Source organism: Cydia strobilella, chromosome 6, assembly GCF_947568885.1.
Source record: "Cydia strobilella chromosome 6, ilCydStro3.1, whole genome shotgun sequence".
NCBI classification, from domain to species: Eukaryota; Metazoa; Arthropoda; class Insecta; order Lepidoptera; family Tortricidae; genus Cydia; species Cydia strobilella.
The window spans coordinates 3,383,053-3,407,916 of NC_086046.1; the positions used below are offsets into that span (position 1 = coordinate 3,383,053).

General features: G+C 38.4%; 2 protein-coding genes across 3 annotated transcripts; one reads left to right on the forward strand and one right to left on the reverse strand.

The window, feature by feature from the left end:
• Positions 1-755: 755 nt before the first annotated feature.
• Positions 756-5,100, reverse strand: LOC134741931 (uncharacterized). The gene is made up of 3 exons (XM_063674801.1): positions 2,721-5,100; positions 2,434-2,534; positions 756-2,336 (listed from the first exon to the last, which is right to left on the reverse strand). Exons 1-3 carry the CDS (start codon positions 5,005-5,007, stop codon positions 828-830), a joined length of 3,897 nt encoding a protein of 1,298 aa, XP_063530871.1. The 5' UTR covers positions 5,008-5,100; the 3' UTR covers positions 756-827.
• Positions 5,101-6,164: 1,064 nt separating this feature from the next.
• LOC134741933 (solute carrier family 25 member 35-like) lies at positions 6,165-23,074 on the forward strand. Of its 2 annotated transcripts, XM_063674804.1 has the most exons (6): positions 6,182-6,374; positions 18,387-18,643; positions 19,495-19,654; positions 20,058-20,148; positions 20,772-20,990; positions 21,655-23,074. In XM_063674804.1, exons 2-6 carry the CDS (start codon positions 18,387-18,389, stop codon positions 21,846-21,848), a joined length of 921 nt encoding a protein of 306 aa, XP_063530874.1. In that variant the 5' UTR covers positions 6,182-6,374; the 3' UTR covers positions 21,849-23,074. The 2 variants fall into 2 exon arrangements, with proteins under 2 accessions (XP_063530875.1, XP_063530874.1); XM_063674805.1 differs by lacking the exons at positions 18,387-18,643; positions 19,495-19,654; positions 20,058-20,148; positions 20,772-20,990; positions 21,655-23,074 and adding exons at positions 7,119-7,483; positions 8,198-8,524; positions 9,760-9,902; positions 10,270-10,678 and having other exon boundaries at positions 6,165-6,374.
• Positions 23,075-24,864: the final 1,790 nt, after the last annotated feature.

The window sequence follows — 24,864 nt, forward strand, 5'->3', positions numbered from 1 at the left end:
AATCAAAAAGCTACTTTGTTTCACTCCCTGGAGTGAGGAAAGTCGCACTTTCCTCACTCCAGGGAGTGACGAACGTAGGCTTGTTCGAGCTGCTGAGGTGAAAAAATAATAGGATTGGGATTGTACTCTATGCTGCCTGTAGGGAGCGTACATGACTGTAGACGGCAGCACAGAAGCCCCCTATTCATTGGCGCAAAGCATTATGTTAAGGTTTAAGCCACTACCCAAATATTATGCGAAATAGAGCCAGCGTCAAGTGTAGGGGGCAGCACATGCTTAGAAGCGTGAATTGTTTTCGCTTTCGATTCAGGTCACGAGATGGCAGACCTTCCAACACGCATCGTATCTATTGATACTTCGAGGTCTTCAAGTGAGGCATTCCGTGGTATTTCTTATGATGCTTATTTGCAAATACAGAGGGCCTACCGTAAACGCCAAAGTTCGTAAATTGCGGGCATCTTTCTCTGTCACTCTAACTACGCCTTAATTAGTGTAAAAGAGAAATGCCCGCAATTTACGAACTTCGGTATTCGCGGTACTAAAATAAATTGGTAATTTTAAAAAATAGTTCAGAATTCAGATGAAATAAGGAAACACAGATACAATGTAGAAGTTTTGAGTCGCCACAACTAATTTATTTAATTTTTTATAGGTATTACATGTCTATTATTCAAATAGGTACTAGGGTTTTAATTATGTTTCTAGGTTTCTACACACGTAAACCTACTAAGTACCTACAGAAAAAAATACATTAATTTAATAAATTACACTTTTATTTATTTTGTTAAAAGGCGCGTCGCAATTCATTAAAAATATTCTAAATTAGACTAACAGATTGAAGTATTGGTGTTGTTCTCAAATGAGCACACAGGTCGGATCTGGCTCATGTTTCCAGGACATTCATAAAAGCTGTCGTTCGGTGACCGCTGTCTCAGAGGCGTGTTGCATGCCCTGTTCGTCTTCAATTTCCTCCCCGGTTTCTTAAACAATGCTATATCAGAGTATTCTTCGAGAGGCTTCAAAATCTCCTGGTACCGAGCCATCTTTCTAGCCTCGGCGGCTCGGCTACTATTCGATAACGGTGGCAACTTGACCGAATGCCTTCTAAATCGGCGGCCTGCCGTATCGAAATTTGCCGACATACTTGTCATCACTTGATAATTGGTACGCTTCTGTGGTTCCTTCGTGGAAACTGTTCGCTTTACATTTGATTTATTCGGTATCGCTTTAGCATCACCAGATCCACTCTTACCAGCCTTGGCATCCGTCGCTGTGGCTTTAGTTTGTTTCATAGCCGTAGCCGCAGTTTTTTTCATGGGGGACTCTTTACCTTTACTTTTACCCGTCATATTGGACTTAGATTTATCTTGTTTAGATTTGAATCTTGAGTACCACGCCCACTTACCGTCCTTATCTACGTAGCCATCGACGCCTAGCTTCAAATAATTTCCATCCTTATCAGTAAAACCTCCTTCCTCAGATGAGTACATCATACCGTCGGGCCCAATAAAGGTTAAAGGAATCCATCGACCGTCTGGTCCAATATAGCCATCTTTATTTATTTCCTGCCAGACATGGTTATGGTCCCAGAAGCCTCCCAAATCGCTACACTCATTTTTGCCATCGGGTCCTTTGAAATACCGCGGCACTTGATTGCCGTGCTTGTCTAAGAGTTTTACTCTATAATCCAAATATGTGTATTGAGACTCATTTTCTGCTGTAGTGGGTGGATGTTTAGCTTTAGCATCATATTTCGACGCTGGAGGAGAAAATTCTATAATCCAGTCATCACCGTCTGTGTCGCTGCTGGATATAGATCCTTCCTCTGAACACGAACAGGAGTCTATCGGAGGACTAATGGCATCCGCTGGTTTTGTGTAGCATGGACATTCGGGATCATTTGGATTTGGGAGGGGTAGTATGCCAATTGCCTGGTTGTACGCTTTAACGCATATTTCTTGGCATTTATCTCTAAAAGTAGATTGCAAAAGTCTACATTTTCTTCTAGTTTCCCTTCTCTCTCGTCTTTCGCGTTGTTTTTGAATTTTTGTTTTCTCTTCTTCTGTTTTTCCTATCGAGTAAATCAAGGGAGGCTTTTCTTCATATGGATATTGGAAAAGCAATCGTTCTCTCGAATACTTCTTGAACACTTCCATTTGGACTGTATATTCCCCATCTTTTTTTGTGACTATTAATAAAGGTTTACTTTCAATTTTCTTCTTCTTCGACAATAAAGCTCGTTTCTTCTTAGCAATTATGTCAATGCCATCTCTTACGGCTCTGTATCTTCTCACTAGAGGTTTTATAGCTGCACCAGGCTTCCAATTTGGACGGGGCTAAAATAATGACAAGCAACCCGATTCATGACCCCCTAAATACAAATTAATGATGTAAACTTAACACTACAGTAATCTTTTAAACAACATGAATTACCTTTAATCCAGGAATGTCTTCAGCTGTCCAATTCCAACCCATATTAGCCGGAACCGGGGGATAAGGATACTTCGAAGGCCTCTGTTCCTCAGCTTTCCCCACTAAAACAGATGACAAAATATTTTTTAGTTCTATATTTTAATTTTAACCTCTTCCATGTCAATTTTAAGTTTACTTTCTAGAATTATTCAGAATGCAACAATAGTACAGATACTTTGATACAAAGATTATTCTTTGAAAATTTTGTTTGTATATCATCTATCTGTGAGCATTAATTTAACACGCACCTTTTTTCACAACACCAACATTGCTTTTCTGGGCCTTCTTTTTATTAACAGACTTTTCAGTTTTCTTTTTCTCCTTTTCTCCCCCTTCATCTTCAAAAAATGAATCTTTTTTAGCCATAGCATTGGTCAATTTTTGCGATCTAGTAGTCTTTATACTAATCTTGTCCAACGTTTCAACATGATCTTCGTCAGGCCATGGACTCTCAGTCTTTATATATTTCTTGTCGTAGAGTTTGTGATAGACCGGACATGGTAGAGGTTTTATAAAGGCAGGCTGGTTTTCCATATCAGTTCCTAGGCATTCGTAACCGCCGCAAACAGCGCAGTAAGTTGTGTTTTTCGTGAAATTAAAATCACATACACAATCGCAGTAACACTCGTTATCGTTCTTCTCATTTATCTTTTTTTTCTTTTCGAGGCCATCGACTATGAAGTCTTTTACTGTTTCAGCTACGTCGCAAGTTGTGGAGCAGCAGGGATTGTGTATAGCGTCGAGTTCTATTTCAACGTTGCTGTCTGCTGGGCTGGGAGGGTATTCCCCCTTCACGGGACACGGATGCTCAGGGCACGGCTTATCTTCTCTATTAGCTGAAGGGCACACACCTTTTGTGCACAAAGTTATTTCTGTCTCAGCTTTCATACTGGGGCAGTCTTTGGCACAGAATTTGAATTTGTCTTCGTCAGATCGTGTTTGGTCGGTTACCGGTGTGGTTTTGCCGGAAGTAGACTTACTTGTCTGATCAAGTTCTACTGTGAAATAATACACGTTGTATACCCGCTGTGATTGTCCAGAAAATGGGCAACCTTTTCCTGCACAGGTTTCCTCAGGATCATCATCACCCTCTTCGCAATCTTTGCTACATATACTTTGACAAGATTTTCTTTCAGCCAGGGCATCTTGCATTTTTTGTATACATGCGCATTGCGTAGAGAGACCCTCTTTTGTAGCGCCCTCAGAGAACATTCCTTCATGCCTAAGGAATTCTTGAATTTTTTCAGCCAAAGTACAAAGCTTACTACCACATGGACCAATAATCTCATTAATATCAACCTCAATTTTGTCTTCTTCGATCAAATTTTCGATATACTTCCTTATATGTCTTGCTATTTTGCAGTCTGGTTTTCCACAAGGGCCTCGTATGTTCGCTATGTCGAAGATAGCTCCAGGCCCTTCGGCACCTGCACCTCCTGGGCCTCCTGTCTTGCCGGGCTCAGCGCAGACAGCACACGGTCCGCTCTGGACTTCTATTTTGTACTTCTCAGCTAATGCACTTTCTGGCCACTGCGATTGCTTGCAATAACAAAGTCTGTCAATGTCTGTGGCTCTGATTTTCGGAGTTATAGTCGGGCGGGGCGTAAGCATCCTCATGTTGTCATTACAGGACGCTATTATCTTTCGTACATAATCAATAATGAAATCTATTGTCGGCACAGTGTTTGGTGCTGTATATTTTGATTCCGGAGGTTTGTCGGCGTTGTTCATGCAGCAGTAATCGCCTTCGCTGAATTCTACAAGATTTGCTCCTGGTGCGTTAGTGTAGTCAGCAAACAAAAGCTGTGGTTTCGGTCTATCCTTTACGAAACTATTTTCTACCTTATTGCAATTCTCTTCAAATACTTCATCAGTTGTCTTCATTGTGCATATGTATGACGTTGTTTTTGAATTGATACCAGTATACAGAACCTTTTTTACCGTAGGATCCTCGGATAAAGTGCGAAATGCTGTAGTGACTTTGTCTCCTAAATAAGACAATTTTATTTGGAGGCCAATTTTTGCCATCAGCTTCGCTGTGTTTTCTTCAAAAACATTAAATTCGTCATTCAGAGTAACAGGTACTGGGGTTTGGCAATTAACGATTTGTTGTAGGTAGGTTAAAAACATTGGATCCCAAGGAATAACACTAGCCCCAATGAACACAAGATTATCCTCTTTGCTCCATAGTGTGACTTGCAAGGGACACTTTAGCATTAATTTGATTAAAAACTCTGCGCTGCTTGTGAATAGCACGGATTGTCCCGATTGTATCACTGGCTCTGGTGGAGGAGGTGGGGGTAACGCTCCCTTTTTGGGTTTCTTAGGTTTAGGAGGTTTCTTTTTCTTTCCAGGTGGTTCTGGTGGCAAGGGAAGAGGCTCCGGTATTACTATGTGCATTTGCTTTGGATCTTTTAGTTCAAGAGAAAATATGTCGGCGAAATCACTGCGAATTACAAGCAATCTACTATCGACCAAACTCCTGACGTGCTCTACCACCACTTCGAATATGAACATTGCATCCGCGACGGCCATTGTACTATTTTTTTTTAGCAAACAAGTTATTAAATTTACATAGTTATGTTAGATTAATTAACAAAAAATTTGTTTTCAAAATATAACCAAAACGAAACAAGGCATGACATTTAATCAATCAAAATGACAAAAGATTTTTTATCTAAATCTGGTATGCATTATTTTAAACCAGTGCAAAGTTTGCACTAGTTTAAAATAATGCATACTGCAAACAGAAGTACCTACCTAGAGTCCGCCTAAAGCGCTTCTCACACTTTACTTAATGGGGTTGGCAACTGTCAAAGGTTTGCATAGATGGCGCCATCATAGCTTGCCCCTTTTTCTATGAGATTTGGCTTAAAGGGCATCGAAGGCATAAAATTCCATTAAAAAAACAACAATTTGACTCAATTTTAGGGAATGACAGGACTCACAGGGCAAGTTATTAAATATCTGTTATTGCGCCATCTGCTAAAAATACTTCGATCGGCCAACCCCATTCTGTAACTGACGACAGGGACGCAGCTATACGTATAGTTGGTCAAATCAAATTGTCAGTAAATAAGAACAAAAAAACTGTACTCATCCTTTTTTTTTGGTGCTAGTACTAGTGTAAGACAAAGATAGTATGATTCTCTCTGTCTGTTTGAAATGAGACAGTCCTTTGACAAACTATAGTAAGTCTAATGTACCTATAGTTGAATACATATACTTGGTCAAGCAAATCTTGTCAGTAGAAAAAGGCGGCAAATTTGAAAAATCGCGGGTTTGCAACACTACGTTTGAGTTGTGCGAAAATCGCGTGTCATTTATATCTTATCTGTGGAACTGTTTTAAGGCCATAACACACCATCGCACCGCACCGCGACCTTGGAGCAGTTCTAGGAATAGGTAGTACTGGCGTGGGCTTCCACACTATCGCACCGAACCGTCAAAACGGTGCGAATGGTGCGATGTACCTTACAGACTGCCGCACACGTGCACCAATGTTGCCAAGTGTCCCATAATTCCATGAAAAAAAAAAAACGAGAAACATACGATAGTGTGGAAGCCCACGCCAGTACTACCTATTCCTAGAACTGCTCCAAGGTCTCGGTGCGGTGCGATGGTGTGTTACGAACCTAACTATATATATATCCCTTTAACCATTTAAAAAGTTACACAAATTACAAGTTCTGAACGCACCGCCAGCCGTCAGCTGATCTCTGTCACTTTGACGTGCGTGTGACGTCTCTAGAGTTTTCATTACGAAACAAACATGCTATAAAATGAATTTTCTATGGAATTCTCCAGCGCAGGCCGCGCGGCGTGCGGCCCTACGAGTTCGCAGCTAGTAAATATTCAATATGATAACAGGACATTTCGAGTAAATAATAAAGGAAGCTAAGGTAAGACCCAAACTAACTTTAAAAAATACTTTGCGGCATTCTCGGTATATTTTAGCGAAAACGAGCATGATTTCGCGCAATTCTGATATTATGTCATACCGTATAACCGTAGTGCAGAGATCAAAGATCGTTGCTCTTGGGGAAAACGCGGCAGTTCATCTATTTTTGTCACTGAAACGTACGGCAACAAATTTTATATTTCAAAATTCTTGTGAAAGCTTTTGTGATAAAACTAAAGCGACGTCGATTTCTTACTTGCGGCGCTTAGTTGGAATGATAATTATATTGGCTTTTTTAATTATCAAGCAAAATAGGTACTAATATCAAAGAAAATAATGTAAACTCTTGGGTTGAGTTCTTGATTTCAACCTATGTTATTGACATAGACTAAAAATATCATAGAAATAACTTATTATTAACTAGTAGTCGCCAGCAGATATTTCGGAGCGGCTAAGGTGCTCATAAACATCTGAACACGCCTCTATCGTCAAGGCATTAGAATGAGTGTTCACATATTTTTGAGCGCCTCAGCTGCTCTGATATACCTGTATTACAGTCGTCGAATCTGAATGAATTTGTTCAATAATGTCTTAAAACTTGCTGTGCCATGTGTTATAAACTGGAATATTGCTATAATTTGCGCTTAACATGATTTTGTCTGAAACTGAAAATGTTTTAATTTCTTTACTAAAACAAATTTTATTTGATTTATCCTAACCGTCGTGAAATAATGCTCTTTTTCAGTTTCAGATAAACACTTCTAAGGCATATGATGAATTTGGCAAACATTACAGTTATGGCAAACAAAAATCTCCGGTCCTAACCTAAAAGTATTACGTATCTTGAAAGTGCTGTCCATATTTTTTCAATATGGACTTTGTGGTGGGTGGTATAGCGGGTGTAGGTGCCGCTATCTTTAGTAACCCGTTCGATGTGGTGAAAACCCGCATGCAGTTGCAAGGGGAGCTCCGGGCGCGGAGCCAGCACGCAGTGCACTATAGGAATATACCGCATGCTATGTACACTATTGTGAAACATGACGGAGTGACGGCGTTACAGAAGGGACTTGTACCTGCTTTGTGGTTCCAATTAGTGGTTAATGGTGTAAGGTAAGTTCGGTAGTTTTGGTTTTAATTTATTTTATGAGTAAGTTTTACTAGTGAATCATATTCCTGAGTTTTTTGGTCTATCCCTAAGGCCCAAGATACACTTGTAAGTTTTACTTACGTAAATATACAACAGAATGAGATGAATATCATTATCTCATTCTAACAAATAGCTTTGTCCCTACTTACGTAAGTAAAACTTACAAATGTATCTCAGTTTATTTCTAGTCATTTTATTTATTTATCTGGATATGAATTGTCCTTACTTTGCTTTATATTTATATTCAATATATGTATATTTATATTCAATTATCAATTTTCACCAATTGTAGGCATTAAAATTGCTTTTATCTTCCACACATCAGCAGGTTTAAAGCAAAGAGAATTGATTGTAATAGAGAGGTAAAATCTAAGAAAAAAACGAGCCCCTTAGTTTGATATCCAAAACAGATGGCGCCGTACTCTATAAATTTTGTGGTCACTGAATTGTCAAACATCAACTTTTGACAATCGATAGTTACCGCAAAATGTATGGAGCTGTACAGCGCCATCTCCTGTACCTATCAAATTCGAAGCACGAAATTGTCTTAGATTTTACGCATCTTACTCAATCATTGTATCTTTGTTTAAAGTAAATTATTAGTAATATAATTAAGTATGACAATTCAAAACCTAACAGATTTTTTAAATCCATTCTATCAAAACTCTAATTTACAGGTTAGGCATATACCAACAAGCTGATAACCAAGGTTTGCTAAGAGACGAGAAAAACAACACAAAGTTCACAAACAGTTTAGTAATGGGTGCGTTTGCCGGCATGATTGGAGCATTCTTCGGCAGTCCGCTACAGCTAGTTAAGACACAGCTAATGTCTTATTCTTCAGAGAAGATAGCCGTTGGTACCCAACATGCTCATACGGGCATGACGTATGCTATGAGGAAGATTTATAAGAAAAATGGGTTGGGAGGCCTATGGAGAGGTGCCCACGGAATGATGATCAGGAACTCCATAGGATCAGCAACACAGATTGCATCTTATGCTGTGTGAGTTTTTATTTTGTTCATTATATTTTTTAGAGTTCTATACCCAAAGGGTAAAAACGGGACCCTATTACTACGACTCCACTGTCTGTCTGTCTGTCCGTCTGTCACCAGCCGTGTCTCATCAACCGTGATAGCTAGACAGTTGAAATTTTCACAGATGATGTATTTCTCCCATACAACAAACGTGATTTTTTGTTGCCGTTTTTTGCGTAATGGTACGGAACCCTTCGTGCGCGAGTCCGACTCGCACTTGGCCGGTTTTTTTATTCCCCAAAAAGGAATGGAATGATGCATTAATAGTTATTTACGATACAAGTGCGGAAAAGAGGAAATTCGAAACTAGTGGCGATAAATTAAAACACAACTGCAGGGAGTGTTTTAAACCGACACGAGTTGCGAATTACCTTTTCGCACATGTATCATACAACGTTTTACAGTGCATATGACCCTTTAAACTTCCGACATATGCACGAAAAATGCTCTTTACGCACTAGTGCGAAAAAGTAGCACCATATGTACTGTAAAATGTTTTTATTTACTTTACTTTTACTACATAGGAGGCTGTCAGTATTCTCAAAATTCTGCGTATCTTATCTTGCTAATCAAATTAAATGCTAATGTCTAATATCAAATTTTAAACATATTAGGTACATAATCAATGGATAACACTTTATAATTGCTAGAGCTGGCCATACTCGTAGAATCGTTTTAAAAGTTATTGTTTAAATTAAATTATTTATTTCGTGTATCAAATAAGCTGTTACTTCTAAACTGTCATTTCATTTCATAGTTATTTTACTGCCACGTAAGTATTTTTTGAAATTACCGCATTTTTTTTTGTGATACGATTCGCTGGCCTACTGTCCTCCATGCACAGCCCTTAATTTTGAACTTTATGCTCGAGTTTTTAGGGCATCAAAATGACTCAGTGTTTTCAGACCATAGACATAGTATATACAAGTATGAAGTAGTTATAGACGCGCCACCGAGCGACCGGGGGTAAGAGAAAGAATATTCATATAAAATTTGGGCAGCATAGATTTTTTTCTCTTTCACTCTTATAAATTTCGGTATTTCGCCATCGCCTCATACCTATGATGTCACCCGGTCGGTGATAAGGACAAAGCATGGCACTATTTTCTCTTTCCTCTTATAGGAATCGAAATAAGACTATCTTTCTCTATCAAAGAGTGTCAGGCCCTTGTTTCAAACTCATTTCTCATTTGTTTTTTTAGATGTAAAGAATGGATGGACGACAACGACATGTTCCAACAGTCGAAGTATTTATCGGCATTCGTGGCCAGCAACATCGGGGCCGTGGTGAAAACCATCTCCTTGACGCCGATGGACGTCATTATGACGAGATTGTACAACCAAGGTAATTTCAACCTTATTTTTATATTGTATTAGGGTCGAAAATTTGTAGCCATGCAGCAACATCGGGGCCGTGGTGAACCTATCTCCTTGACGCCAATGGATGTCATTATGACGAGATTGTACAATCGAGGTAATTTCAACCTTATTTTATTTATACTAAGATCGAAGATATCTAGCCAGTAAACGGTACCATTTTTTCTGAAAACCCCCATGTACTTGCCAGGGTTAACTAACTTTTAACTAAAAACTGTAATAGATGTCATATATTAAAGAAAAAGTGACGAAGCCCTCCAGTGGTGAAGGCCGGGTTAACTTTTAACTGTTAAATTTTCAAATAAAGATTCAATTTATCAACTTTTTTTTTTCAGCCGTAGACGTGAACGGCCAAGGCCTCCTCTACAGTGGCATAGTGGATTGCGCCAAAAAGATCACCAAGGCCGAAGGCCTCCTAGCCTTTTACAAGGGTATGGGGCCCTCTTACCTCCGCCAGGCGCCCCACACCGTTCTCCTGCTTGTGTTTTGGGATATGTTAAAAGATTTTCAGAAGAGTTTCGAGAAAGCGTGATGATTTAGCGTTGTAGGTATGGTGTGTTTTGACTTTAAGCCTTATTTAGATTGTTCAAGAACTTGCATGCAATATTCAATACATTGCTAACAGCAGAGTACATTAAATTCAGTCGATCGAATGTTGTATATACACACATTTAAAAAAAACTTTATTTCGGAACGTTCACAATATATATACATACATATGTATATACAGGGTGGCTAAGAAATAAGTGCATTCCTGTTGCCAGGGAGGTTTTGGGATTATACTGAGAAACTTTTATTATGGGAGCAACCCCGAAATCGCGAAAAATTTGGCTGTTTCATACATTTTGGCTGGTCCATTTTGTATGGGGGGGGGGGGTAAAAATTTTTTTCGCGATTTCTTGGTTGGCCCCATAGTATAAGTTGCTCAGTATAATCCCAAAACCTCGCAGGGAATAGGAATGCACTTATTTTTTAGCCACCCTGTATATATATAATGTATCTAAGTATTTCACGTTCTTGATCCGTCTAAATGGGGAAATATACGCGGTATTTAGTCTGATTGTTGTGAGTTATTTAAGCGTAAAGTTCAATTTAATCTGTTCCTAGTCTATTGAATATTTACTAGACTTGTTTCATAGAAAAGTGCGATCTTTGAAAAATAAATATTTCGCTAGCAGGCATCACAGTTTACGTGGTTTCGTAAAATGGCTCTAAATATTAAAGAAACTAAATTGTAATTGAAGAAACTAATGCAATATTTGTTTGTAATCGCATTATTTTTCTATAAAACAATTCCTACCCATAAAAAGTTAGAATTAATATTAAATATTTCGATATATTTCTAAGTAGGTAATGTTATCTACGCCCCATGTGATTCACGCGTTTTTTTTTTAAATCTCATAGGGATTGTGTGATACAATAAATATCCCGTATGATGATAGTTCATTGTGGTACAAATTTACCTTTCATTTAGGTATTAATATCTTTAATTGCAAAGATTCATTTAGAAGAGTCACACTACACGATATTTTCTGTCTTCGAAGGTATATAGGTACCGACTTAAGTAGAACAAAGTGATTGAGTATAATTATATTCTTGCGTCTTATTTTCATACAAATCTGACATTAATGATGAGTTGTGCCGACTCTAAACAAACATAGGATATAGAATTTTACTTAATTTCCTCGTATTATAACCAGTATAAAATAAATATCGAATATAAATAATAAATGAAAAGCCAAATATACCCGTTACAATATTATTCTTAAGTTAATTTTATATATAAGACCACACATTATTTAAATTAAAACGAGACCTCGTCGTCCATGCTTACTTTAATTATTAGTTAAACAGTATTAGCCCAGAATAAGTAATAGTACTACCGTACAGAAAGGACACTTCCTACAAACCCGAAGTTTGACAGCGTTTCAGGGTCAAATTATGCTGTCCCTTTCTAATGTATGGCACTATCCCTTTCGGCTATTTAGGGTTGTCAAAATTCAAGTCATTATCTTATCTATGGTCGTGCACGCAAAGGGACGTCAAGTTGTGGTCAACCCTAACAATTGCTCGGAGCAATGCTGAGCCGAGCGAAGCCGAGTTTGCGCGAAAGGAGGAGTGTCCCACCACTGGTATTAGTTTAAATCAATACAAAACCACCCAATAAAACAATACCGAATTTATCTTAGACTACACATTTAGAATCAATGATGAAACTATGGGCTGGCTAAAATTCAGTGACATATTGAACAGCGGTTCATTTGAAATAATCTCGAATTGATATATGTAGATAAATACCTACTTATTCAACTCTTACGATATATAAAACGAATACGAGTTCAGCGTATTTATGTTGTCACACATACTTATAATATAGAATAATTACCAAACTTAAATACCAAACTATTGTAAAGGATCGATTGATATTATAGAATAGGGGATATTACTGCAATGTTCTGCCATCAGAGTGCAGCACTAGCCTATAGTAAACCATAGAGTAACTTATACATACTGTACGTTTAACAGGTTTTTGACAAGTTTTCAGAGATAATAAAATATGACATTGATGCATTAAGACGGTCATGGAGACTTTATAAAGGAGCCAAATCTCTATGTATGAAAAGTGTCCATCAAAAAACAGTAATTAGGCGGCGCCACCATACACCAAAATACTACCAAAAACAACCTACGTAATTTGGTCGGGTTATTTGTTGGTCCATGTTATACTCATGTCCCAGAGCCTAACTAGCGCCACCGGAGAGATTAGGAACTATTATTTAAAGCTGAAAGCGGTCACTTTTGCAACAATTCTGCCATAAGAGATTGGCATCCTTTCTATACCATCCTGAAAGACGGTTTGTTTGCAGAGGACCTACCGGTAAACGCGAATCCGAAACTTCGCTATCTGCCTCTTTATCGCTCGAATATGCAAGAGTGACAGAGATGTAAGATAACGAAATTAAGATTTTCTTGCTTCGCGATAGGCGCTTTCGCGTAATATTCCCTATTGATAAAAAAAATCTTTGCGCATAGCTTTTGCTTAACGTTTTGTATATAGGTATAACTATAGTCTTTTCCAAATCGATCTTAAAATAATGTAAACATAAGAACACGTGACTTCATAGGGCCTAACGCGTACACCGAAGTTCCGAAATTGCGGGCATCTTGTCACTCTAATTACGCTTTAATTGGAGTAAAAGAGAAATATGCTGCAATTTGCGTAATTCGGTGTTCGCACTGATTTAAACCCACCCCACCACCACCGACCACCGAGACCACGGCGACAACGCTGTCCTCGAAACGTCGGAGGTAAATCTAAAACATAATTACTCGAAAAGTCCCGTTATACAATTCAATAATTCGGTGTTCGCGTTACACTCAATGAGGAACAACATTTTGTCTCATTGGCCGAAGGACTTGTCACTAGTTTTATATTTGACCGTAGCGTTAGCGAAGGTTTCAGTTTTGACTCGCGCATTTTGCTTTCGTATGTCCGGATGTTCTACTCTAGGTATAGGGCGACATAAAATAGTAGAAATTAAATAAAAAATAACTAAAAAAATTCCATACTAAATAAGTGCCATGTAGCATTCGTCAAAAATGTGACAGTTACGTAGGAAGTGCGTCCTCAATAATTTTCTACCATTTCATGATGATTAAATAGATTTTTCTTTGTCGATCCAGTTTTTGGATTTTTTTTTAAATACGGAATTTGTCTTACGTTCTTACGTCATGGCGCTTAAAATCATTGTGAGTTCACTGTGATAACGACTCAACGAACTAAGTATTTTTCACTTTTACATTTTCTAAGCTTAACGCGAGGTCACTCACAGAGCCATATTATTTTAAGATCTATATATATATATATATATATATATATATATATATTTTATGATGAATAGGCAGGCGTTTGACCACGATCCCACCTGATGGTAAGTGATGATGTGGTCTGCGGTGGAGCACGCTTACCTATGAGATACCTATTAACTCTTGCCTTGAAGAGCTCCAAATTGTACTCATGCGGAAACACAGACTCGGGCAGGGCATGAAATAAAGTATACGTTTGTGAGGCTTTAAGCCCAGTGATCATTTGCCTTTGATACTTAAGATATGTAATAATACATACATAAGGCGTATGCCGCTCATAATATTACATAGTTATGTATTATTCGTAGTTCCTAGACAATAATTGTTTTACCATCAATTACTACATTAGATGAGCGAGGAATGAAATTTAAGTAAGAAACTTGTGAAAGCAATCTTCTTTATTTTGTGTTATTTTTAGGGTTCCGTACCCAAAGGGTAAAAACAACAGAAATACATCATCTGTGAAAATTTCAACTATCTAGCTATCACAGTCTATGATATACAGCCTGGTGACAGACAGACGGACAGAGGAGTCTTAGTAATAGGGTCCCGTTTTTACCCTTTGGGTACGGAACCCTAAAATGTGACCACAGTTTTAATTTGCCATGCCAAAGAAAGAATTATATTATAAATATGGAAACTTCAAATATCTTTATTGCCAATATGTATATTACATTTACATGGAATATAGACCCTGTTTTAATTTAGAATTTAGTCTTATACGCATTTAACTTTATCCTAGATATAAATATGTCCTATTTGGTTTTACTTTGGCGGTCACTTGTCATAATACTGAGCCTAGCATTGTTATCTCTGCGTCCGTCGTTAATACTAACCGCAAAACTTATCTGCCCTTTGGAGGACCTTATTTCGTTTTAATAGGGAGTATTACTTCAATGTTCTGCCGCCAGAGTGCAGCACTAGTGCATATACTAAACCATAGAGTAACTTATACATACTAGACCTTAAACGGTTTTTTGACAAATTTTCACTATGACATTGATGCATCAAGGCGGGTTGTTTACAGGTTCGTTATCTGCGTCTCTATCGATCGAATAGGCAAGAGTGATAGAGAGGCAGAAACCGAACTTTCGTGTTACGCGGTAGGCCCTGTGATTGTGCTAGTGACGCCCTCTACGCAGAGCTTTGCGTAATATTCCCTATTAAGTTCGAATGGTCGAATAGTGTCAGTAAGAGGCAGGCGGCTTTTGTTTGCAGTTGACGGCGCTCTGGTGTGCGAGTGAGACCTTGCTATATACGTGCATAGCGCTGTCTCGCTCACACGAGTAGAACCATATGACCATAACTCAATATAGCTAATCCTAAGATATTGAAAATCTGTTCTGAAAAGAGCTTTGTGACTACTTCGAAAAAAACTCGTATCTTGTTCTGTCAATCAAAAGAAAAACGTGGTAACAGTTACTGCGTTTTAACTTTGAGTAGCAGTGCGAGATACGAGATTTTTTCAAAGGAGTGACGATATATTATATGTGGGTAGTGATTAAAATTTTCACATAATAACCAAAGTAACCAAATTGGAAATGACTTAAATTGTAGGACAATAAGTAGAATGAAATTGTCTGTTTTTTCTTAGTTATAATTATAAAAGGCTAACTTTACCTTTTATTATGTGTTTTGTGTGTCCAAAGAAATTAGGCGTTCATAACACCCCTTGAGGTCTCTAATCAAGATGACGATAGTGCATCAACGAACGAAGGTATCGGCAGGCGTGGCTCACTCCGCGATTTCGTCGCGTCGCTACAAGTACATGCGGCCCACACCAATTTTGGTGTCTAGCCATAGTAATTGCCGCGCACCGTTACAGAACGGACGCCTGCTCGCGCTTGCGCCACCTAGCGGTCATATCTGTCGTAATAGACGCGTTTTGTTAGAGAGTGAACCTTCTGTACCTAATACTATTTTATTCTGTGGCCACGTGTATGATGGTTCATATTAAACTACAACCGTGCGCGTCTGTGGTGATTAAAGGGTTAAGATTTATGGCTGAGCCCTAAAGCTCCCTCCACACTCGTGCGCGAATCGCGGCGCGAAGCCGCGAACGCGAGTGTGCAGTCGATTTCGCAGATCTGCGACGCTTTCTCCACACTCGCGTTCGCAGCTCCGCTTCGCTTGGCGTGGAGCGGGCTTAACATATAATATTTAGTACCAAAGCAGTTCATTTGTCGTCTCTTCTAAAATATAAGAGATTCAAAGAGATTAAAGTACAGATGACGTGCATAATTGTTTTTCCATCGTATTTTCTCGGAAACGTTCGCATTTGTCATACTACTTCATTCAACTTCAGTATACTTTTTGTACTTAGACTGGCTGAAAGGCCAGGATTACACTTGTAAGTTTTACTTACGTAAGCAGGGACACAGCTATACTACAGAATGAGATATGAATATCGTTATCTCATTCTAGCAAATAGCTTTGTCCCTACTTACGTAAGTAAAACTTACAAGTGTAATCCTGGCCAAATAGCAAGACACGTTCGTACGTTTCCGTGAAAATACGATGGAAAACAATTATGCAGTACATCTGTATGTAGGTATGACGTATTAAATTATATCTGACTATTACGTATATGCTCATAGACAGCGGATTAAGTGTTAGTTACACCAAATTGGTTATACCAAATTTATTTATATTTATACATATAAATTGTGTTCAAATGTGCAATAAATAATTATATATCAACAATTCTGTTTACGTAGTAATAAGTAGTCTGTACCTATTCGATATGCACCGATGACATTGTGATTGTAATCGTAACTTGCGTCTCATTATTACTTTTATTACCTACATATCGATTATGAGAAAATCATGGTGAGATTTGGATGTGTTGAATTGAATGTAAATATCATATGTACTCCTATGTAACCCTCTAGACCACCTATACTCACATCTAAAGTAATATGGGGCATTTTCTATGAAAAAGGACCTTATTGTCGATGGCGCTTACGCCGCACAGCGTCGCGCGGCATTGTATTTATTTCAGAGCATCGTTTATAATGGCGTAAGCGCCATCGACAATAAGGTCCTTTTTTATAGAAAATACCACATATATTAGAATTAGACCAAGATAAGTCTGCAACGAGAACACGCAGTGCAAGTGTTATTTTAAACGACAAACTTCTATGAAATTATGAAGTATACCTATAAATAACACTTGCGCTGCGTATGCTATCAAAATCGTTGCAGACTGCGTTGAAGCTGTCCCTCGGACGCCACGTCACCTAAATGTCAAAACTGAAATTGAACTTTATGCATATGCACGTAGTTGCTCTGTGGTCTGAAACGGATTAATCCGTCTTTGGCGTTGGACCTACGGTGCGGATATATCCGTCATTGGCGAACAGTTCTGAGCGAGCAATCGTTCATTCGATAGTAAATGAGAAGAGAAAACATTTGCTCAGAACACTAAAAGAAAACACGGCTTTAGACGCAATGCACACTTACACAAAAGTTTAAAATTAGGTACCTATCCTATTATTTTATTAGGTATTCAAATTCAGATATAAAATAATCATAGAATCATGGTAAACGGTTTCCTATAGATATTATTTTAGATTTGATGATTATTCTTTATTTAAATGTTGAGAATCTGCGCAGAAATCTCATAAGAAATAATGCCATATTTCTACAGCTATCTTTTATTGTTAGTGCCTTTTAGTATGTATTTTACTATTGTTAAAATAATTTATTTAATAAATAATTGCTGACATTATTATTTTTCTTTTACTTAATCCCCACAAATCACAATTCAAATGGGCTTATTTTTGTATAGTGTTAAACTGTTCATAGAGAAATAAGCCCTCTTGAAAAGACTCCTCAATTTATAAAGTGAGTAACTATAAAAAAACCGGCCAAGTGCGAGTCGGACTCGGAAAAAGGGTTCCGTACTTTTAAGTATTTGTTGTTATAGCGGCAAGAGAAACATCATCTGTGAAAACTTCAACTGACAGACAGACGGACAGCGGAGTCTTAGTAATAGGGTCCCGAATTTACCCTTTGGGTACGGAACCCTAAAAACCGGAAAAATTGTAATATAAATAGAAGTTTTTTAACTGGTCCTTTAACATCGTAGCCCCGTAATTTATGTTTTATCCCTTTCTTATTAATACACAAGTTAAAATGCCAGATTAATAGCTAATTAAGGCTTAGCACGTTTATCAATAGCGCCATTGGTATGAATGTTGGTGGGTCAAATCTTAGAAGCTGAATTCCACGGTCTGACATTCTATAAACTCAATGTTGTAGTACCTATAGGTACTTATGGAAGACCGGCGACAATGCAATATTATGATGACAACGAATTGATCTAATGATGGAGACTGAAAGTTGCCATAAGAACTAGATAATAAAACGACGCAACCTCATGGGGGGGTTGGGTTTGTAAAGTTATTGATTTTAGAAGAGGTGTAATCTAAAAAAAATCATGATCTCGAGTTTGACAACCGAACTTGTGGTATTTTAATTGTCAAACGTTAATGGTAACTAGAACTATTTTATAATTTATGCCTTTCCTACTATTTTCTTTGAAATACGCTCTGACGAATTAACTAGACTTAAATCTCCCTAGATGGCGCTGGCACGCGACGCCACCGACATGCTAATGGGCGGCACGTCCGCCATGTTTGCCACCATCTTCACCAACCCTATAGAAGTAGTCAAAACACGACTCCAACTCCAGGGGGAGTTGAAAGCTAAAGGACACGAGATACATTACAAGAGTGTGCCGCACGGGCTGTTTGTTATTGCGAAAAACGAGGGTTTTGGATCGCTGCAGAGGGGCTTAAGCGCGATGGTTGGGTTCCAGTTCTTTCTTAATACTTTTAGGTGAGTTAGACATTTTCTAAGTTCAAAATTATATCAACCCCATAGAAGTGGTGAAGACCCGACTCCAACTTCAGGCGGGGTTGAGAGAAAAAGGACACAATACAAGAGTGTACCGCATGAGCTGTTTGTTATTGCGAAAAATTAAGTGCTTCGGTCGCTGCAGACAGGTTTAAGCGCGATAGCTGGGTGCGTTCTTTCTTAATACCTAATTACTTTTAGTTTAGGTAAGTTAAGTAGTCATCTTCTATGTAAAAAAATTACCTCTAGAAGTGATAAATGACTCTAACTCCAGGGAGAGTTGAAAACTAAATGACACACTGATGTAATGTATTACAAAAGTGTGCCGCATGGGCTGTTTGTTATTGCTGAAAACGAGGGATTTGGAACTTTGGCACAGGGTTTCAAATGCGATGGTTGGGTCCCAGTTTGTGTGGTAGGGCACAAGACAGCCAGATGTCATTCCAGATCTAGAGCAGAGCCCAACTAGGGAACTTGTGTTCCTGCCGGTGAGTAAGGTTGCCAAAGCTCAACGAGGGTGCGGAGAGTTAGGGTCGGCAACACGCATGTAACTCGTCCTCTGGAGTTGCAGGCGTACATAGGCTACGGAGGCTGCTTAACATCAGGCGGGCCGTATGCTTGTTTGCCACCGACGTAGTTTATAAAAAAAGTTCTTTCTTAATACGTTTAGGTAAGTTGAGTAGACATTCTCTATAACCTATCATTATTGATAGGTATTTCCCGGCTGCTTTTCATTGAAGAATTTACCTTGACTGAGTGGTTCAACTTTGCATCTCAGTTTCGAATCAGCTTTATAAATGCGAATTGTACGAGAAAATAAATTGAAATTTCAGATTAGGAGTGTTCCGGATATGCGAACGCCGCGGTCTAACCACAGACGCCACAGGCCGAACGTCTATACTGAAGGGAGCAGCGGCAGCCGGCGTCGGTGGCGCTTTGGGCTCCATCGCTGGCACGCCGTTCTTCTTAGTCAAGACTCGGTTGCAGGCACAGGTATTATAAGGATTAAAGTGACGATGTAACTTTGGTTTGGTCTGCAATCATTAAAACACGTCATAAAATTTGTGTAGGTATAACTAACGTAAAGATCCGTTTGAACCTTGATTTTCAAGTACCAAGGGCCTAGCCGCTTGCATGATTTTCATACTTTTTATGATTTCTATAATATGAAAATAAAAGTATAAAAGTTATGCAATCCTTGTATTCAACAAGCCGCCTGCTACAGATTACAGTTTTTTCAGACTATTATCAATTTTCCAATTTCGTGATTATTTTTTTACACGGCACATAAACTTATGCATAATTTATCGATATAAAAAGTCGACACAGTTACATCCGTAGCAAATTATCAAACTTGTGACACCCTATAGTAAAGACCTTATTTTATTGGCTTAAGGCTGCACAGGCGATCTCCGTGGGACATCAGCACAAGCATACTGGGACTTTTGAAGCACTAGGCGATATTTACGCTAAGGAAGGCTTTAAAGGTAATAATAATAAGTATGCATTGCGTACTTAATGGGTGCTCTGGGGCCAAGCCAACGCAACTAGTTCATAATGGCATCTTTAGAAATCTCTGACACACTAAAAAGATGGTAACTGGAATATTTAAAGGAAAATTCAAAAGTACTAGTAGGAGATGATTTCATTTTACTCATAGGGCAATCTAGATCAAGAGGAGAATGAAAATATCCTTCAAAAAATCGGAACTTCTGAAAAAGCACTTGTGCACTATTTAGGCCTCATTCTCACAAGCGCTTTTTCAACGCGCGTTAAAAAAGCGTTTGAATGACACAAATGGAAACATGTGTACATGCGTTAGCGCTTTTTATCAAGCGTTGTTGGATTTTCAACTTTAAGCCTTGGTCTTTAAATCGAATTTAGCGTGCGGGCAGATGCAAGCGCTTTTTTAACGCGCGTCGAAAAAGCGCTCTTGTTTAGAGTCACTTAGAGTTGATGCTGTGCTGTGTGTGTGCTGTGTTGTGTTGTGTGTGTGTGTGTGTGTGTGTGCTGTGTTGTGTGTGTGTGTGTTGCTGTATTGTTGTGATGTGTTAAGAGGCAGGTAGGTAAAAAGTACGGAAATCGTTAAAAAATCTGCATCATTTTCCAGGTTTATTCCGCGGCGTGCAACCTCAAATCCCCCGCGGTGCGGTCGGCAGTGCTTCTCAAATGGTGTCCTTTTCATACGCTAAAGAATGGCTCGTATCACACGGATGGATGGCAGACTCGCCTATACTGCTGTCGTTTGCTGGAGCTAACTTGGGAGGGCTAGTCATGACAGCCTGTCTCAATCCTTTTGATGTCGTCGCCACGCGTCTTTCTAATCAACGTAAGTTCTTACATCTTAGAGTAGGTAGTTGGTAGTAGCTTTCTTTCGAGTCCCAAATGGTGTCCTCTTACGCGAAAGAATGACTCGTATGGATGGTAGACTCACCTATAATGCTAGCGTTTGCTGGAGCTAACCTAGGAGGGCTGGTTATGACAGCCTTTTCTTCAGGCGCGGGGATAGGCCTGGGGATGGTTATGTGGGACTCCCATATAGGCTAATGAGATCCATGGTTTACCCACTAAACCCCCTCTTTGCCGCCCAGAGCTATATGGCGAGGCCATAGAAACGCCTAAGTAGGTACTCTTCCGCAAACTCGCCAGACGGTTATGACAGCCTGTCTCAACCCGTTTGATGTTGCTACCTACTCTACTTTCTAACCAACATGTTCTTACAATAAGCGTAGTAGCTTTCTCTTGTGTCTTCTTACGCCATAGATTGGTATGCAGGTATCACATGGTAGAGATTAGAAACATTCTGGCAGTGTAACAATTATGACGCCGTAAAGAAAACACGCCTATCGACTGAGGCAGTGTTTCAGGGTCGCAATTTTTGGGTACCTAAAAAAGAATTAGATATAAAATTGAAGTTACAAACAGAAAAAATATTAGGAGGGCCCAGAAAACCTAGCAGTGGAGAACTAACAGCTAACGATATCACTTTTCAGCGGTAGACGCAAACAATCGCGGCAAGTTATACTCTGGTATGGTGGACTGCTTCTACAAGATGGTGCGATCAGAAGGCGTCGGCTCGCTGTACAAAGGCACGGGGGCCAACTACATGAGGCTGGGGCCACACACTGTTTTACTATTAGTGTGTTGGGATCAGCTCAAGATCTTGGAAGATTATTTGAGGAGATAGCCAAGCAAGTAATCTACAGTGTGGCTAAAAAAATATGTGCATTCGCGTTGCCAGCGAGGTTCTGGGATTCAGTGTTGGCCGAAACGTTAATACAATTAACCATTAACCAGTACAAATTGAACCGTAAACTGTAATTTTAACTCTGTTAACTTCGGGGTATGGCTAAGTACATATTTAAGAAAACTGAATGTCATACCGTGTTTTAAAAATACCGTGTTTTTAGCCATAGGGCTTGTTGACAATAAAGAGTTGACTGGTAGATAATGCTATTTGGCATTAAGTCCGCCATTTGTACATTTTGGATTTAAAGTAATAAAATTTGAAATTCGGGCCGGATCCGACCCATGGACCATCGTATTGAGGATCACTGATCATAATCATGCTTGTGCTCATGGAATTTTAAATTACTTTAAGTTGTAAATTTAAATCATGAGTTCTGAAATTACATAAAGGTTCTAATTTTTAAGAGAAAAGTGAACGAAATAGCTAAACAAATTTTAGACATAGGTATAAATCATTCCAAATAGTTAATAGGGGATATTACTACAATGCAATATTTAAAACTTGACAATTTAAAAGTGCTTGTTGCTAGGCCTATTTGAATAAAGATTATATTGACTTTGACTTTGACTTTGTTCTGCCACCAGAGTGCAGGACTAGCCTTTTTAGTAAACCATAGAGTAACGTATACATACTGTACCTTAACAGGTTTTTGACAAGTTTTTAGAGATAATAAAATATGACATTGATGCATCAAGGCGGTTTGCTTACAGAGGACCTACCGGGAAACGCGAATCCGAAAATTCGCTATCTGCCTCTTTATCGCTCGAATATGCAAGAGTGACAGAGATGTTAGATAAAGAAATTTTCTTGTTTCACGATATACCTTCAGATTGTGGTAATGGCGCCCTGGCGCCCCCTACGCAGAGTTTTGCGTGATATTCCCTATTATATGACGCTATAATCAAGAAGAATTTAGCACAATGACCAGCCTGATCTCTATCGCACGCGCATAGTTATATTGGCATTGACCGCCGCCGTCATGGGCGGGATAGCAATAGAGGTAATTACGCGCGTACGATAGCGATAGGAATAGAACAGATGGGTCAATGTACGAAATTTTTCGTGCTTAGCGTTAGCGTCCTAACTTAAGCATATGAATTGTATGTTTTTAGTAAGAGAATTTGTTTTGTTAATTTAATATAATCTAACCATTTCACATTATTATGTACCTATACTAGACAATAAACTAATAAATATAATATCCTCCATATTGATGTTTCATTTAAGAGAAACCTTTTAGAAATTATTTCTTATTGCACTAACAATAAATCTAAGGGCTCAAAATAAATTATTTAAATTAGAAAGCAGTTTTAATAAAACAAAGTCTAGTTTAGCAAGTATTTAATCACATAAAATTGTTGTCATTAGTACATTGCATATTTTGTACATTCTACGCTATTGTTTAGCAAACAGAATATGTGGTATTTTCTATAAAAAGGGACCTTATTGTCGATGGCGCTGACGCCATTATTAACGATGCTCTGATATTATTACAATTCCGCGCGACGCTGTGCAGCGTAAGCGCCGTCGACAATAAGGTCCCTTTTCATAAAAAATGCCCCATATATCGACAAAATAGCACAATGTACCGAAAATCGCATGCAAGTTCTTACATACATACATTTAATCACGCCTATTTTCCGGAGGGGTAGGCAGAGACCACGGATTTCTACTTGCTACGATCCTGACATACCTCTTTCGCTTCTTTGACTTCATAACATTCCTCATATACGCGCGCCGGTTTAGGGTGCTCTTGAACTGGAATCTGATCAGAGAAAGTCCGTCGAGGTCCCTTCCAACTCCCGTTTCTACCTCTCCCTTATATACTCTCTTTGTTTGTTTGCGGGGCTTAAAGGCTTGACTTGAGCTTGATACATGACTTCTTTAAAACAATTTGGCATTTCTATTTTTTTACCTTAAAATATCTTAAATACTACCTCCAGCAAGTTATAAAAATCATCTAATTATATAATAACATTATGCGTTTCGGAATTTTTAATACATAATAATACGAAAACTAGCCACTTTCAATTACGAGAAAAAAAAACATGTATATTTAAAAAGTTATGTCCTACAGATCTAAGCGACGGATTTATTAAATGGCTTGAGAATATTGATATTACAGCCTTTTACGATAATCTAACCTATACCCTATCTATAATATAATATTATGTAATATAGAATAGTTAATATAGAATTGGACGAGGAAAAAAGCTAAACCTATCAAGGTTATAACTTACAAGGCAATTTCTTTTGTTACGAATACATTTTTCTAGGGAAGTCTTCTTTTACGATTTCAATACCTGTACCAATCCTGTACTTAAACTACACTGTTGGCACCTTCGATTATTAGCAAGATGCGAAGTGGGGTTGGCCGGCCGAAGTATTGTACAGATGGCGCCAGCATAGGTTTCCTGTCAATCCCCAATTGTGTGTCAAATTCTTGTTTTGTATTGGATTTTTATGGCCCTGTAAGCCAAAATCTAATAGAACAGAACTAGAGACTGGCAAAATCTATGCTGGCGCCATCTATGCGAACTTTTGGCATTGTAATTTTTTCTTACACTATACATCTTATAGTGTCCAAGAGCTAGATGAAATGAGCAATACGATTTTATATGTTTCATCGTACAGTCGAAAGAATTTAATATCCTACCCATTTTGTATCTTGTACAAGAGACCTCATACTATTAAAAATTATATCTAAGAAAAAATTAAGATTAGCTTGAGCTTTTCAAACAAAATGAACACGATAATAGGAAAAATGGCTTAAGTAGCTTTACTGTATCCTTATAAATTATATTACTTACAAATGCTACTAAGAGATAATAACTGATTTGCAAGACCGAAGTGATCCCATAAGTGTTCCGTGAACAAAGTATTGCACGGAACACTAAAAATCAAATAACTACCAAAAATCCAAACAAAATCACACTACGAAATGAAAAGATCC

Bases quoted from the DNA above. Each gene is read 5' to 3' on its own strand.
- LOC134741931 (XM_063674801.1), bottom strand. From the start codon at position 5,007: ATGGCCGTCGCGGATGCAATGTTCATATTCGAAGTGGTGGTAGAGCAC. The intron at 2,535-2,720 runs GTGCGTGTTAAA...CATCTGTTTTAG, and splicing joins TGTTGGTGTTGTGAAAAAAG to TGGGGAAAGCTGAGGAACAG. The intron at 2,337-2,433 runs GTAATTCATGTT...TCATTATTTTAG, and splicing joins AAGACATTCCTGGATTAAAG to CCCCGTCCAAATTGGAAGCC.
- LOC134741933 (XM_063674804.1), top strand. From the start codon at position 18,387: ATGGCGCTGGCACGCGACGCCACCGACATGCTAATGGGCGGCACGTCC. The intron at 18,644-19,494 runs GTGAGTTAGACA...TTGAAATTTCAG, and splicing joins TTCTTTCTTAATACTTTTAG to ATTAGGAGTGTTCCGGATAT. The intron at 19,655-20,057 runs GTATTATAAGGA...TATTGGCTTAAG, and splicing joins AGACTCGGTTGCAGGCACAG to GCTGCACAGGCGATCTCCGT.